Source organism: Quercus suber, unplaced genomic scaffold (assembly GCF_002906115.3).
Source record: "Quercus suber isolate HL8 unplaced genomic scaffold, Cork oak 2.0 scaffold_217, whole genome shotgun sequence".
NCBI lineage: Eukaryota > Viridiplantae > Streptophyta > Magnoliopsida > Fagales > Fagaceae > Quercus > Quercus suber.
Genome location: NW_027069675.1, coordinates 698,807 through 710,189, shown reverse-complemented (window position 1 = coordinate 710,189; position 11,383 = coordinate 698,807). Strand labels below are relative to the sequence as shown.

Below are 11,383 nucleotides of genomic sequence, written 5' to 3'. Positions count from 1 at the left end.
TATGTCATTCTATTATGTAATTGACTAATCCTTTGACAAAATGCACTTTACTTGTAATTGGGTAGTTCTAGGTATTTTTAATACTTCAAGAAACAACGTTTCAAGATCAAGTGTTGAAGTCATCAAGTCTGTCCAAGAAAACAAGCTGAGAGTGCAAATTCATTAAAACTCGACAACTGGCTTGACAGCTGCATCTATCGAGCTTAAGAAAGCTGTCTTGAGCCCATAAGCTCGATACCTGCTCGACAGCTGCTCGACACCTTCTATCTGTTGAGATTTAAGAAATTCAAAATTCTGATCTGATTTCTTGGGATCCGTTGGGCCTTCTTTTCTCCTAACCCTAGACATATAAAAAGATTGTTTTAAGGGCTGTCAAACAGTTCACAAGTTGCATAAGCATTGAGCAAAACTCTGTTGAAGCAAATTGTGACTAGAGACAAAGTTCTTGCCCTAGTTCATCTCTTCTTAAAGAAGTTGCTGTGCATGTGCACATTTGGGTTTGTGACCAAGCATCTTCTTGATCTTCATCGTGTAGGATAAACTAAAGAACTTTGCAGCCAACCTCTCTTTCAGTTGGTGTTGAAATCGCGTACTGGGATTCACGTATTGGTTAGTCACGTACTTGGGAGTCATGCATTAAAGGTGGGAACTGTCACTACAGAACAAGTCCAATTGGGTATTGGGGTAAGGGTTCAACTGTAGGTTGGTAAGGTACTTGAAATTTCTTTACTTGTAACCGCTTGTTGTGATAATAGTGGAGTTTCGGGAGTGGTGACCTGAAAATCACTCGATGGGATTTTTGCCATCATGTTTTCCTCATTCGTAAACAAATCACCATGTCATTTATTTTCTGCTGCATTATTTATTTATTGGTGATTTGTTTGTGCTACCACGCGTTTGCATGTTAAATTGATTAATTAATAACTTGGCTAATTAATTAATTGGTTTAATTACAATGGGTCAATTCAATTTGTGGCCTATCAGATATTTCATAATTTCCCTTTGTCCTGTGCCTTTATGATGTGTATCCTTATTAGTAGAATCTCTCGGAACATTGCCCTAGATGTCAGACCATACCTTTGGACCTCTGCTTTGCTCAGTCGGGGGGGCATTTCTCCTCAGGCCACCTTCTTGGACTCTTATGACCAAACCCCACACCTTCATTCACTAACGCGGACTCTCATGACAGTGTTTACTCGTCCTTAAACTACTAGATGTCCTCGGATTGGGCCCCCGACCCAACATATATATAGATATATACTACTGGGCCTATCACACCTACACGGTTAATGCAACATTTTTGGAGTTTGATGCTAATTTTTAGTATATTTAGAGTTTTAGCATGCCAAATACTGATGCTCTAAGACTTTTTTTTTTTTTCGACATAAACTATTTTTTTTACAGAAAGCTTTTTGAGAAAAACTATTTGTTTTTTCGGTGTTCAATTTCATTTATGAAAATACTTCAAAAATGGTTTTATTGGTATTTGGTTGGTACATAAAGTCACGGAGGTTATACAATTACTCAAGAATTCCATTACACAATATAATTTTCTCATTAAATTTAACATAACGAACACAAAATACACAACATCAACATCAACATCTAATCTCACAACAATCCAACCAACACCAGATCCAATTTGAACATTGTTCCAACCAACAATAACGCCTAATCTCACAATAATTTCTCAAGGTGAAAAATTGTTCAAATAATTTCGATGTCACGAATGGCTCACCACATCTCATATGGATTACTTACCTATACTAACTAATTTAACCTTGGATTGCAGATATCCAATGTAGATGGAAACTCTGTCCCCCTTGCTACCTAGAGGTGAATAGGATGGTAGACAAATTAGTAGAAAAATGGGTGTAAACAAGTGTAGCTAGTGAGAATGAATTTGAATCGTGCAATAGCCTTCATTTACTCATAAATACTTTTTTCATCTTCTCACTTTTAAATTTTTTACCTTTTTAACATCTTTGATCCAATGACTGATATTAAAAATAATCTTCTTAACTTCTCAATCCGAGTGAGAAGTGCTATACAATATTTGCCACACCTTTTTTATTACTACTTTTTTTGGGATAGGATGGGTTTTACCCCTAAGAAGATAAAGTGCTTGTATTTTATGACTTTGAGTGTGAGTGTATAAACTATAAAGTGTGTTTGTAGCGCTTTAAGTATAGAGTAATACATACACAAAATATTTGACAATTTTTTTCATACTTATTGAGTTGATAAGTTTTTATTAGTTTTCATTTAGGTACACCATTGACATCGTTTTTTACTTACCACTCACAATTTGCTATAGTAGCAAGTGTAATTTTTTTTGATTATTAATGTTATGTAACAAATGTTATGCAATCTTTATGATTATTAATCTAAGTATAAGTTCTATGCCAAAAAACATATATATATATATATATATCTTAGGAAAAAAAAGTTAAATTAAAAAATAATAAATAAATAAAAAACAAAACAAAAACAAAGCAAAATAAAATGTCAAATCCAAATTCCAAAATTTTCAAAAATTTTGCTTGTGACTCGACAAAACTAAAGCCGATGATATTGATGACAAGTAAATTACTTAGAAACTTAACCTTATTAATTTGCTAAGTGCTAACAAGTAACAACAACGCCATAGAAATGACGATAGACGATGAGAGCTCAATATACGTTGGAGGACTCCCCTACGATGCCACCAAGGACAGCATCCACAGAGTCTTCGAGCTTTACGGTGCCATCCTTGACGTTAAGGTCAAACCATCTCTCTCCCTCTCTCTCTGTAACACACACACTCTCTATTGTGAGTTTGATTTTTGCTTCTGATTGTCGTTTTCATTCTTTCTTGTATTTAGGGTTTATGTCACGGTTTATCTACTTGTTTAGTTGATGCCTCTCTTGCTTTGTTTTATTCGTTATTACAGTGGGCTGTGTTTTATTTCTTAGTGGTAGACAGTTTGTAGTAAGGATTAACTGACCCATGTCTTGTTTGGCATTTGGGGTACAAATTTTTTTCCATTTTCCATTTATATATTTTTTGGAGATGTTTTCGCTGTAATAATTTCCTGGGAAAACATTTTATGGGAAAACAAGATTGCCCATGTGAACTAATTTTTGTGTACAGAACCTAACTGAATGGCAAGCGTTTTTGAAGAAATTTTAAGTGATCTGCATTGGGGCATGTGGGCGTAATAGGTGGGGAATTCTTGATCAAATTTTGCATCTTTGAATGTGGACTATGTGAATTAATTAGATTGAATTTAATTGGTGGGTTAGTATGTTTTGGGGTCGGAGACAGCTGAGTCTGTAACTAATTGCTTTTAACATCAAATCTTGTGTGGAATGATGGATGTAGAATGATCTTTCTTCTAATTCATTGCGTGGGCCATTTGGTTAACTCTCGTTGCTAGTAAGCAAATTTTCAGTTGTATGTAGGTTTTTTTACCTGTTGCTTAACACATTGGTTGATTGCTAAGGATGGATAACGAACAAGTTTATTGACCCATTTTGCCTGCAGATTATTAATGATCATAGTACTAAAGGTAAATGCTATGGTTTTGTTACTTTCATAAATCCTCGAGCAGCAAATGATGCCATCAATGACATGAATGGCAGGGTATGTGAATTTTCCATTTATTCTATGCTTTGATTGAATTATTACATTTAAAATTTTCTTTTTATTGTTGGTTTGAGATTTTTAGACCTTTGACATTGTAAAGCTTTATATTAGACTATTGATGGGCGAGTTGTTAGAGTGAATGGAGTGAGGACTAGAGGTGGAAGATCCAACTTTGGAAGAGAAAGCTTTCGGCATAATGTTGAGAGGGGCCCTGACTTGGATAGAGGTAGAGATCGAGAAAGGGGTCATGATCATGAAAGGGTTCGGTATCAGGATCGAAATGGTGATTGGTCTAGAGAGCGTGATAGATCTCGTGACCGTGAGCTGGAGAGAGAAAGAGGACATGACCATTCACATGGTCATGATCGAGCAAGAGACCTGTTCCTTTCAAGGGATCGAGATCAAGATAGAGATATGGTAGATAACGAACACAGCAGGAATCACGACCTGGGGTGGGAAAGAGACCATGATTTGGATTTGGGACAAGGGAGGGAGTGGGACAGGACAAATGGTCATGATAAAAGTGTTGACAATGATAGAGATCAACAGGCAAAGAGACAGAACGGGTAAAATCTTTTTACTGTGCCAATGATTCTAGTTTATAATATACATTTTTTATATATACATGATTTTCATTGGTCAAGTCTTGGCATTTTTTGGTGTTTTGATATCAGAACATATTTTTATGCTTTATGAATGAGCAACAGAAGCTTTCATCTATTTTATGGTCAATTAATGTGCACATATTACTTATTCAGGAAAAAGAAAAAAACAGAAAAGAAATGAAAAGGCAATTGCTTGTATGTATCTTCTAAAGTTTTCCTCTCCATTAATAGAAGATCTGGGCTTGTGTTTGGTTTTGACATGAAGTAATTGATGCAATACTCTAAAAGACACCTTAGAGAATATGTATAAATTAAAACTTAGTAGTGGCCCCAAGTGCTTGCTCAACTCTTAGAGTGGTACTAGTAAGGTGGAACTTTGCTGTTAGTTAGTGACAGAAAATGATTTGCAGGAAATCGTTAAGCTGAGGTTTTATTTAAGATTAGCCCTTTTTGTTTTGTTTCAAAACTTCTTTTCCCAGTCAATAGTATGGTTTAGATTTTTTGAAAGCATAAAAATGGGAATTCTAAATCTGGCAGTGCTATATGGCTTTGATGGGCATTGAGATTTGAATTCGTGTGAATTTAAAGTTGCCATGCACTTGGTTAGCAAATAGTCATGAATAAGTATTACCAACACTTTTTGAGAATCAATATGTTGTTGTCCCCTGATATGTGAGTACATTAATTAGCCCCTTTAATAAAACAATCCTAAAAAAGCACTGATAATTAAGGTGCTATGGGATTTTCACATCTAGAGTTTATTCATCTTGGTATTTATTGTAACCCTGAATGCTTCTGGAAGTTAAGTATTGCGTGCTGTACAAATTTTGTACAGCACTTTGTTTTAAAATTTCACCTGTGATTCTGTTGAGAGGTTTTTAAGTCCCTTAGATGATATTGATGACAATTCACTTACACTTTTCGTCATCCTCCCCACCTAAAGCAGTTTTGGTATTAATGACAGACGTGGTAGGGAACTTTCATCTGAAGCAAGTGATGATTACAACAATCAGGTAAGCTGAGCTTTTTTATATTTTCTTGATAAGGTTGTATACTACATGCATGGGCTTTTGCTATGTTAATTTTGGGGCCCTTTTGCTTGCTTGTCCTATTTGAACTATTAGGTAAAAGAAGAACTGGAGAGATCAACTCAGAGGTTTGATGAACTTACAAAGGAGGTTAGTTATATCTTTTAAGAATTGAATTAAGAGAATCATGCTAATATTTTTACCAATTGATCATGTTACTGTTACCAAAGTCGTGCATCCAATCGGCTGCCTATTTGGCAGAACCTTATGCATTTGATTTATGAAATATGTACCAAAACTGTTGGACATAAAAGCATGCTTTGCACACACAGACACATACATGCCCTGCCACGCTATACACTTCAGCCTTGGAAACACCATCTAAGGGTCTTTAACAGACCTGCCAAAGTTGTCCTGAAACTCTCTATTTTTTATCATTACCACCAGTGGTGTTAGTGGCAAAAGAAACTAAAATTATTTTCTTTGTCAGATTCCTCAGATCGAAGAGAGGTTAGTAGAGAAACGGAATCTTGTGTTGGATTTACAGAAAAAATCAAAGGTAATTTTTGTTCCAATATATTGCACTTATTTTTTAGCTGATATGCCCTTCCATTTTTATTTTCTTATCACTTCTCCAAGTCCATTAATGCCCCTTCATGTTCTCACTGGAAATATGATAAATAAATGCAGAAACTGGAGGATGCATTGATTGCTTCAAAGAAGCACACTTCATTCCGTCAGGTGCAGTTGACCAAGGTAATCATTTTGGTTATCAATTGGTTATTAAGAAACTTCTCTGGACATTGCTTGGGATTTATGGTCGCTTTTTTGTGAATTTTCGCAGCTGTATAAATGTTTTCTGCAAGTGAAAGATTACTCTGACAGACTTAAATGCTGTGAAGAAGAACTCCAGGTTTGTCTCTCTGGCTATTTGTAGGCTATGTAAATAACATTGTTGATTTTTGTATTGTCAAGTATAATATGTGGTCTGGAATAAAATGTTGTGCTTTTGCATGATGCCCACAATCTTGTTAAACAGAGTGTATAAATTCATTTCTTATAAGCAGCATTCATCTCATCTCTTGGCTGTGGACATTTCGGCCTTCAGGGTATGGTAAATATTCAAGTGCAGTTACATATGGAACTAGCATAGGATAATCATTTTAATTTTAATTATAAGGAGTTGATAAAATGCATTTCTAGGCTATTCCCCTCCCATTTATGGGCAGGGAAAAATATAGTTTAAATTGCAAGTTTCAGTAGTTGTAGCAGCATTCAATAGATCATACATGATACAACTGCTCAGTTTAAGATACGCTTAATAATTAGTGAAAAGGTTTACCCTTTTCTACTTGTTTTGGACATGGTAAGGTGGGGGAAGTGTAGTCGTATTTGTCTATGCATAGGATCAAATCTCCCAACGAGCTTGAGCACCACTTTTTTTTTACCTTCTATTCCCTTACCCTGTTATCTACCATACGAAAAAGATTATTTTAGATCATGAATTTATTGTGGACAATATATGTTGGCACATAATGTTAAACTTTTTTCAAGAGCTTGTTGCTCAATTGACACTTCATGGTGTTTTCAACAAAGATATCTAGGATTCAAATCCCTCCTCCAATTATTGGTTTATCCACACACACACACACACACACACACACACACAAAAAGTGTTTTAACTCAAAATTTTTCTTGCAGACTCTTGTTGATACGGCAATGTTAGAAACTGATGTTGGTGATGATGTTGGCTGAAGGGATGGGGTCCTAGCAATTGGAATGCATGATGTCCTGTTTAAGTTTCAACACAGATCTGTGAACACCTTTTATCTTTTAGGATTAGATTCAGTAATGCTTTTGATGATAGTTATGGTAGCATGTAGCTTTTGCAATTTGGTATAGATTTGTGTGGATCTTTCTAGGCCTTTGTACATGTTAATTTCAAATCAACTGGAGAAAATATCTTGTAATAATATATGATGTTCAGACTATCAATTTCCCTTATTATCAATTCAGCCAAAAAAAAAAAAAAAACCCTTATTATCAAGCTTTCTAGTTTTCTGTGTTTTTCTACATTGTCTTTGTTTAATGAAAAAGCTTAGTTTCATTTTTTTTTTTCTTTTCACCAAGGAACAAGTTGATTGTGACATGGCAGTTATGCCAATGCTGCCAGACAATCGTTAACTCTCTGAAGATTGCTTTTTTATGATGTTCTTTTGAATATCGGGTATATACACTTTAGGTCTTTAAAAAAGATCTTGAGATCTGAAACTAGTGTGAATGCCAATATGGAGCATACACTTTAACCATGCAATGTCAAAATTAAAATGCTGTTTAATTTAAACAAGAAAATGAAAAGGCAATTAAGAAAACGCTGTTTATATGTTTTAAGAAAGCTGAGAGAGACACAGGGTGGAAAGAAAATCTGGCAAACACTTTCGGTGCCTCTTTCTTGGTAACCCAATTTTTTAAGTCCCCAAATAATTGGGACAAAGCTAGCTTAGCACTGTCTTTACTCAATTATTGTTCAACTTAAAATCCTATACCGACTAAAATCTACCTCCTAGTGTGGTAAAATCTTTGCAGTTTCTATCAGATTATTTGCTTCACAAAAAATTCACTACTATGTACATTTTATATGTTTATCTTTTTCTTTAAAGAAGGAACTAGATACCAACTTTTAAAGATATGGATTTGAAAGACAGAAGGATGGCCACCCGTTTGAATGGTAGTCCCCTCCTCCCTGTAAAAGCATCATGAACCATGTCCATAATATTTTGCAGACGAGTAAAAACAAAGAAAACATGTAATTATTTATATATTTATTTTGCTTATAAAAAAAAAAGAGCATGTAATTTCATGTCCACCGGTGGACACAGGTAGTCCCGGCAGTCATTATCCATGTGCACAAAATACAAAAAGCAAATATACCTGAAAACGTCAAAAACCATATAATCCAATCTTCAATCTTTTCCAATTAGTAGGACATCAAAGCATAAAAGGAAAAGAAAACAAACACTCACTTTTTCCTTATGCCCTTTTTACCCCCCTCTAGCTACCAACATGTATTTTTTTGTCAACAACAAAATAGAATAAACACATGGATACAATACAAAGTTACAAGCATGCAACAGACTCTTCTAAACCCTCTATTCCTAAAACTCTTTTAGCCTTAGAACTTGAGAGTAATCCCACTTCCATTGCTTTCCTCACCATCTTCTCTAAGTGCAACCAACCCTTTTCTCTCCCTCATTCCATTATTCTCACCACTCTCACCCTTCCAGCTGCTGCTGTCTGACTTGCCATCTTCTATACTCTCTGACCGGTCCCCCGTGCCTCGGACGTCGGATTCCGGGGAGCTGTGGGCCTGGGACGTGGTCTTGTAGACGTGGAGCTGGTGGTGGAGGGTGTGGTGATGCAATTGGTGGTGGGTTGGAGGGGCTGGTGGTGGTGCACCATAGTAGTCTTGTGGCACTGGTGATGCACAATAGTGTGGTGGTGCATGAGACCCTGGATGTGCACCATACAGTGCTGAGGCTCCTGAATGAGCTGCTGCTGCCGTGGCATACTCTGGTGGGACCCATATGCCACCTAGGACTACAAGCTGGGGTGTTGGTGCTCCAGCTGCTTGTGGGCTTGGGCTTGGTCGTCTGGTGTGAAGCCTATATTTCTGTGTACAAAAAGAGAAAAAGGAAAGACAAATCGTTATATTAGTCTGTAGTGACTCTGTACTACAACATTTATTCAGAGAAAATGCATTGTGCTGTGGTACGTTTGTCAGGGGAGGTTAAAATAGTACAAAGGCTCTTTGATCCCTGCCTGCATGTCTCACAGAGAGAGAGAGAGAGAGAGAGATATATACCTGCAGGTGACTTTTAACTTCATCATTGGTCAAACCATCAACCTTCATCAACTCCCTGATCTGTTTTGGAGTGGCCACTGTTTCCATGGCCCAAAAAATCAGTACAATGAATGAGTAATGATAGCGATAAATAAAAATTTTCACAATAATTACAACATCACTTTCATGGGTCTATCATATTAACTGTTGTTAAATTAGACTTATTATACTTGCAATGATAATGGGTGCAGATATTGATGGTGACAATGATAATTTGATCATCATCATGATTAAGACTAATCAAAATCCATTTGTTATTATTTTTGCTTTACTATATCGAAATGATCATAGTATTATCTTATTCATCAAAGATTTAAACCCTATATTACGTACCTTGAGAACCACCAAGCATCTGAAGAGCATTCACAAATCTCCTATGCAAGTCAGGTGACCAACACCTCCTTGCTTTCCTGTGAGTCTGATTGGTGTTGGAGGAATTGTTTGTTCCAGTTGTTTGCCCCTCTGATGAATTACCAACTCCTTTTCCTTGCTCAACCACCACCCCTCCATTGCTAACCTTACCATTAATATTCTCCCTTCTAGGACAAGAAATTCCATTCTCAGTGTCCAAGCACTTCTTATCCTCCATCTCTTTTTCAGAGGAGGCAAGAGCTAGATCAGGAAGAGCCCGTAAAGTTGGACTCGGGCAAGGGTTCCTTTCTTTTGAGAATGGATGGAAGGCTCCTCCATTTCTCTGCTTGGTATCTAAAGCTAGTTTTGGACTAACATTGAATCCAATATCAGGTTCTTTAGGGGATATAATTGTGGATTGTGATTTGGTTCCATCACTTGCTTGGCTCCATAATTGAGCAGTTTCCATCCAACTTGCCTTATCAGAATTGTTTGGTGATTTCTCTGAGATTTCAAATGTTGAGTGTTTGAGGGGTATGAATTCTTCAAGCACTGGTCTTGGACCTTGGTTCGCTCTATATGCCTGTAGCTGCTGCCTATAATCCTCCACAGCTGTAAAAAAAAAAATTGTAATTATGTCATTAGACAATGAAAAATTTATCATTTAAAATCTCACTAGAGTTTCATATTGATGCTATGGATCCTTTTAATTTTTTTTAAAATGTTTGGAAAACTAAGAGGGTCACTTTCCATTCTTCTTCTTTTACTGAGTTTAGAATTAATGTTATGCTGGCTTTAATTCTTTAGAAAATGTGTTGATTGATTGGCTGCTTTGAGTTAAAGAGAGATGAGCTCGAAAATCAAAGCTACACACAAAGAAAGCCATATCCCTCACTTCTATAAATGAAAAAAGATAAAGAAAAAAGCATGGAAGCTGAGACATCAATGAATATCCACCATTAGTAGATAGTAAAACATATAATATCTTCATATCTATATATGCATGATTCTATGCATATCTACATATATATAACCATCGAGAAAAAAATTTATCATTGCATAAGATCTTGAATAAGCTTTTATAAGCTTGCTATTATAATATTTGCATGATCAGGAAGATATGTATATATGGTACCATTGGTAAGGAGTTGCATGCAAAGGGGAAGCTCTCGCTTGAAAGCATCGATCTTGAGGCGTTCTTCCTCAAGACGAGAAAGGAAGGCTTCGAGCTTCTGGGTCTGGTCATTCTGGTCTCCAAAAGATTTGAGTAGCGTCGAGTAGCTATGGGGCTTGCAGTCCAGGCTTAGTTCAGAAGGTGATGCCATTTTCGTTACGTAAAAGCAGCAAGAATAAACAACTGTTTAGTAATGTTCATGCACGAATAGGAACAGAGGATAATATATGTGGGAACAAACAATGGCAAAAGAGGGTGTTTGGCTTCTTTCTTTCTTTAGGTTTGAGTTCAAGTGGGAGAGGGAAAGAGAGAGCGGAAGAGAGAGAGACAGAGACAGAGAGGGGATGTTGTTTGTGAACACAAGAGGATCGAGGGGGATCGCCCTCTTTTTAGGGCTGAGTTCAAAGGGAATAAAGCAGGGTTTTGTGTGTGTGTGTGTGTGTGAGAGAGAGAGAGAGATGAAAAGAAAAAGCAGGAAGGGATAAAGCAGAGGGGATATTTAGTAACTTCTTGCAAAGAACAAAGCCTAAAAAAAAGCTAAAAATGAGAGAGGTGCTGTGAGAGAAGGAATCAGAGAGTCTGACACTAGAGGGTCATGTGCTTAGGCCCTGGTTTAAGAACCTTTGTACGAATTCAAAATCACCAATACAAAAGATGATTCTTCTTCTTACTATTCTCCTTTATTTTTGTTTTCTT

General features: G+C 36.4%; 2 protein-coding genes across 3 annotated transcripts; one reads left to right on the top strand and one right to left on the bottom strand.

Moving 5' to 3' along the window:
* The first annotated feature begins 2,571 nt into the window (after positions 1 to 2,571).
* On the top strand, positions 2,572 to 7,252 carry LOC112031176 (uncharacterized). Of its 2 annotated transcripts, none has more exons than XM_024063863.2 (9): positions 2,572 to 2,763; positions 3,527 to 3,625; positions 3,740 to 4,194; positions 5,180 to 5,246; positions 5,358 to 5,411; positions 5,752 to 5,820; positions 5,952 to 6,017; positions 6,106 to 6,174; positions 6,963 to 7,252. In XM_024063863.2, exons 1-9 carry the CDS (start codon positions 2,653 to 2,655, stop codon positions 7,014 to 7,016), a joined length of 1,044 nt encoding a protein of 347 aa, XP_023919631.1. In that variant the 5' UTR covers positions 2,572 to 2,652; the 3' UTR covers positions 7,017 to 7,252. The 2 variants fall into 2 exon arrangements, with proteins under 2 accessions (XP_023919631.1, XP_023919632.1); XM_024063864.2 differs by having other exon boundaries at positions 2,574 to 2,763; positions 5,198 to 5,246.
* A 941-nt stretch (positions 7,253 to 8,193) lies between these two features.
* Positions 8,194 to 11,143, bottom strand: LOC112031181 (myb family transcription factor EFM). The gene is made up of 4 exons (XM_024063869.2): positions 10,649 to 11,143; positions 9,496 to 10,125; positions 9,124 to 9,200; positions 8,194 to 8,931 (listed from the first exon to the last, which is right to left on the bottom strand). Exons 1-4 carry the CDS (start codon positions 10,836 to 10,838, stop codon positions 8,434 to 8,436), a joined length of 1,395 nt encoding a protein of 464 aa, XP_023919637.1. The 5' UTR covers positions 10,839 to 11,143; the 3' UTR covers positions 8,194 to 8,433.
* Between the last annotated feature and the right edge of the window lie 240 nt (positions 11,144 to 11,383).

Bases quoted from the DNA above. Each gene is read 5' to 3' on its own strand.
- LOC112031176 (XM_024063863.2), top strand. From the start codon at position 2,653: ATGACGATAGACGATGAGAGCTCAATATACGTTGGAGGACTCCCCTAC. The intron at 2,764-3,526 runs GTCAAACCATCT...TTTTGCCTGCAG, and splicing joins GTGCCATCCTTGACGTTAAG to ATTATTAATGATCATAGTAC. The intron at 6,018-6,105 runs GTAATCATTTTG...GAATTTTCGCAG, and splicing joins GTCAGGTGCAGTTGACCAAG to CTGTATAAATGTTTTCTGCA.
- LOC112031181 (XM_024063869.2), bottom strand. From the start codon at position 10,838: ATGGCATCACCTTCTGAACTAAGCCTGGACTGCAAGCCCCATAGCTAC. The intron at 10,126-10,648 runs GTACCATATATA...TTTTTTTTACAG, and splicing joins CATGCAACTCCTTACCAATG to CTGTGGAGGATTATAGGCAG. The intron at 9,201-9,495 runs GTACGTAATATA...CCATGGAAACAG, and splicing joins GATGCTTGGTGGTTCTCAAG to TGGCCACTCCAAAACAGATC.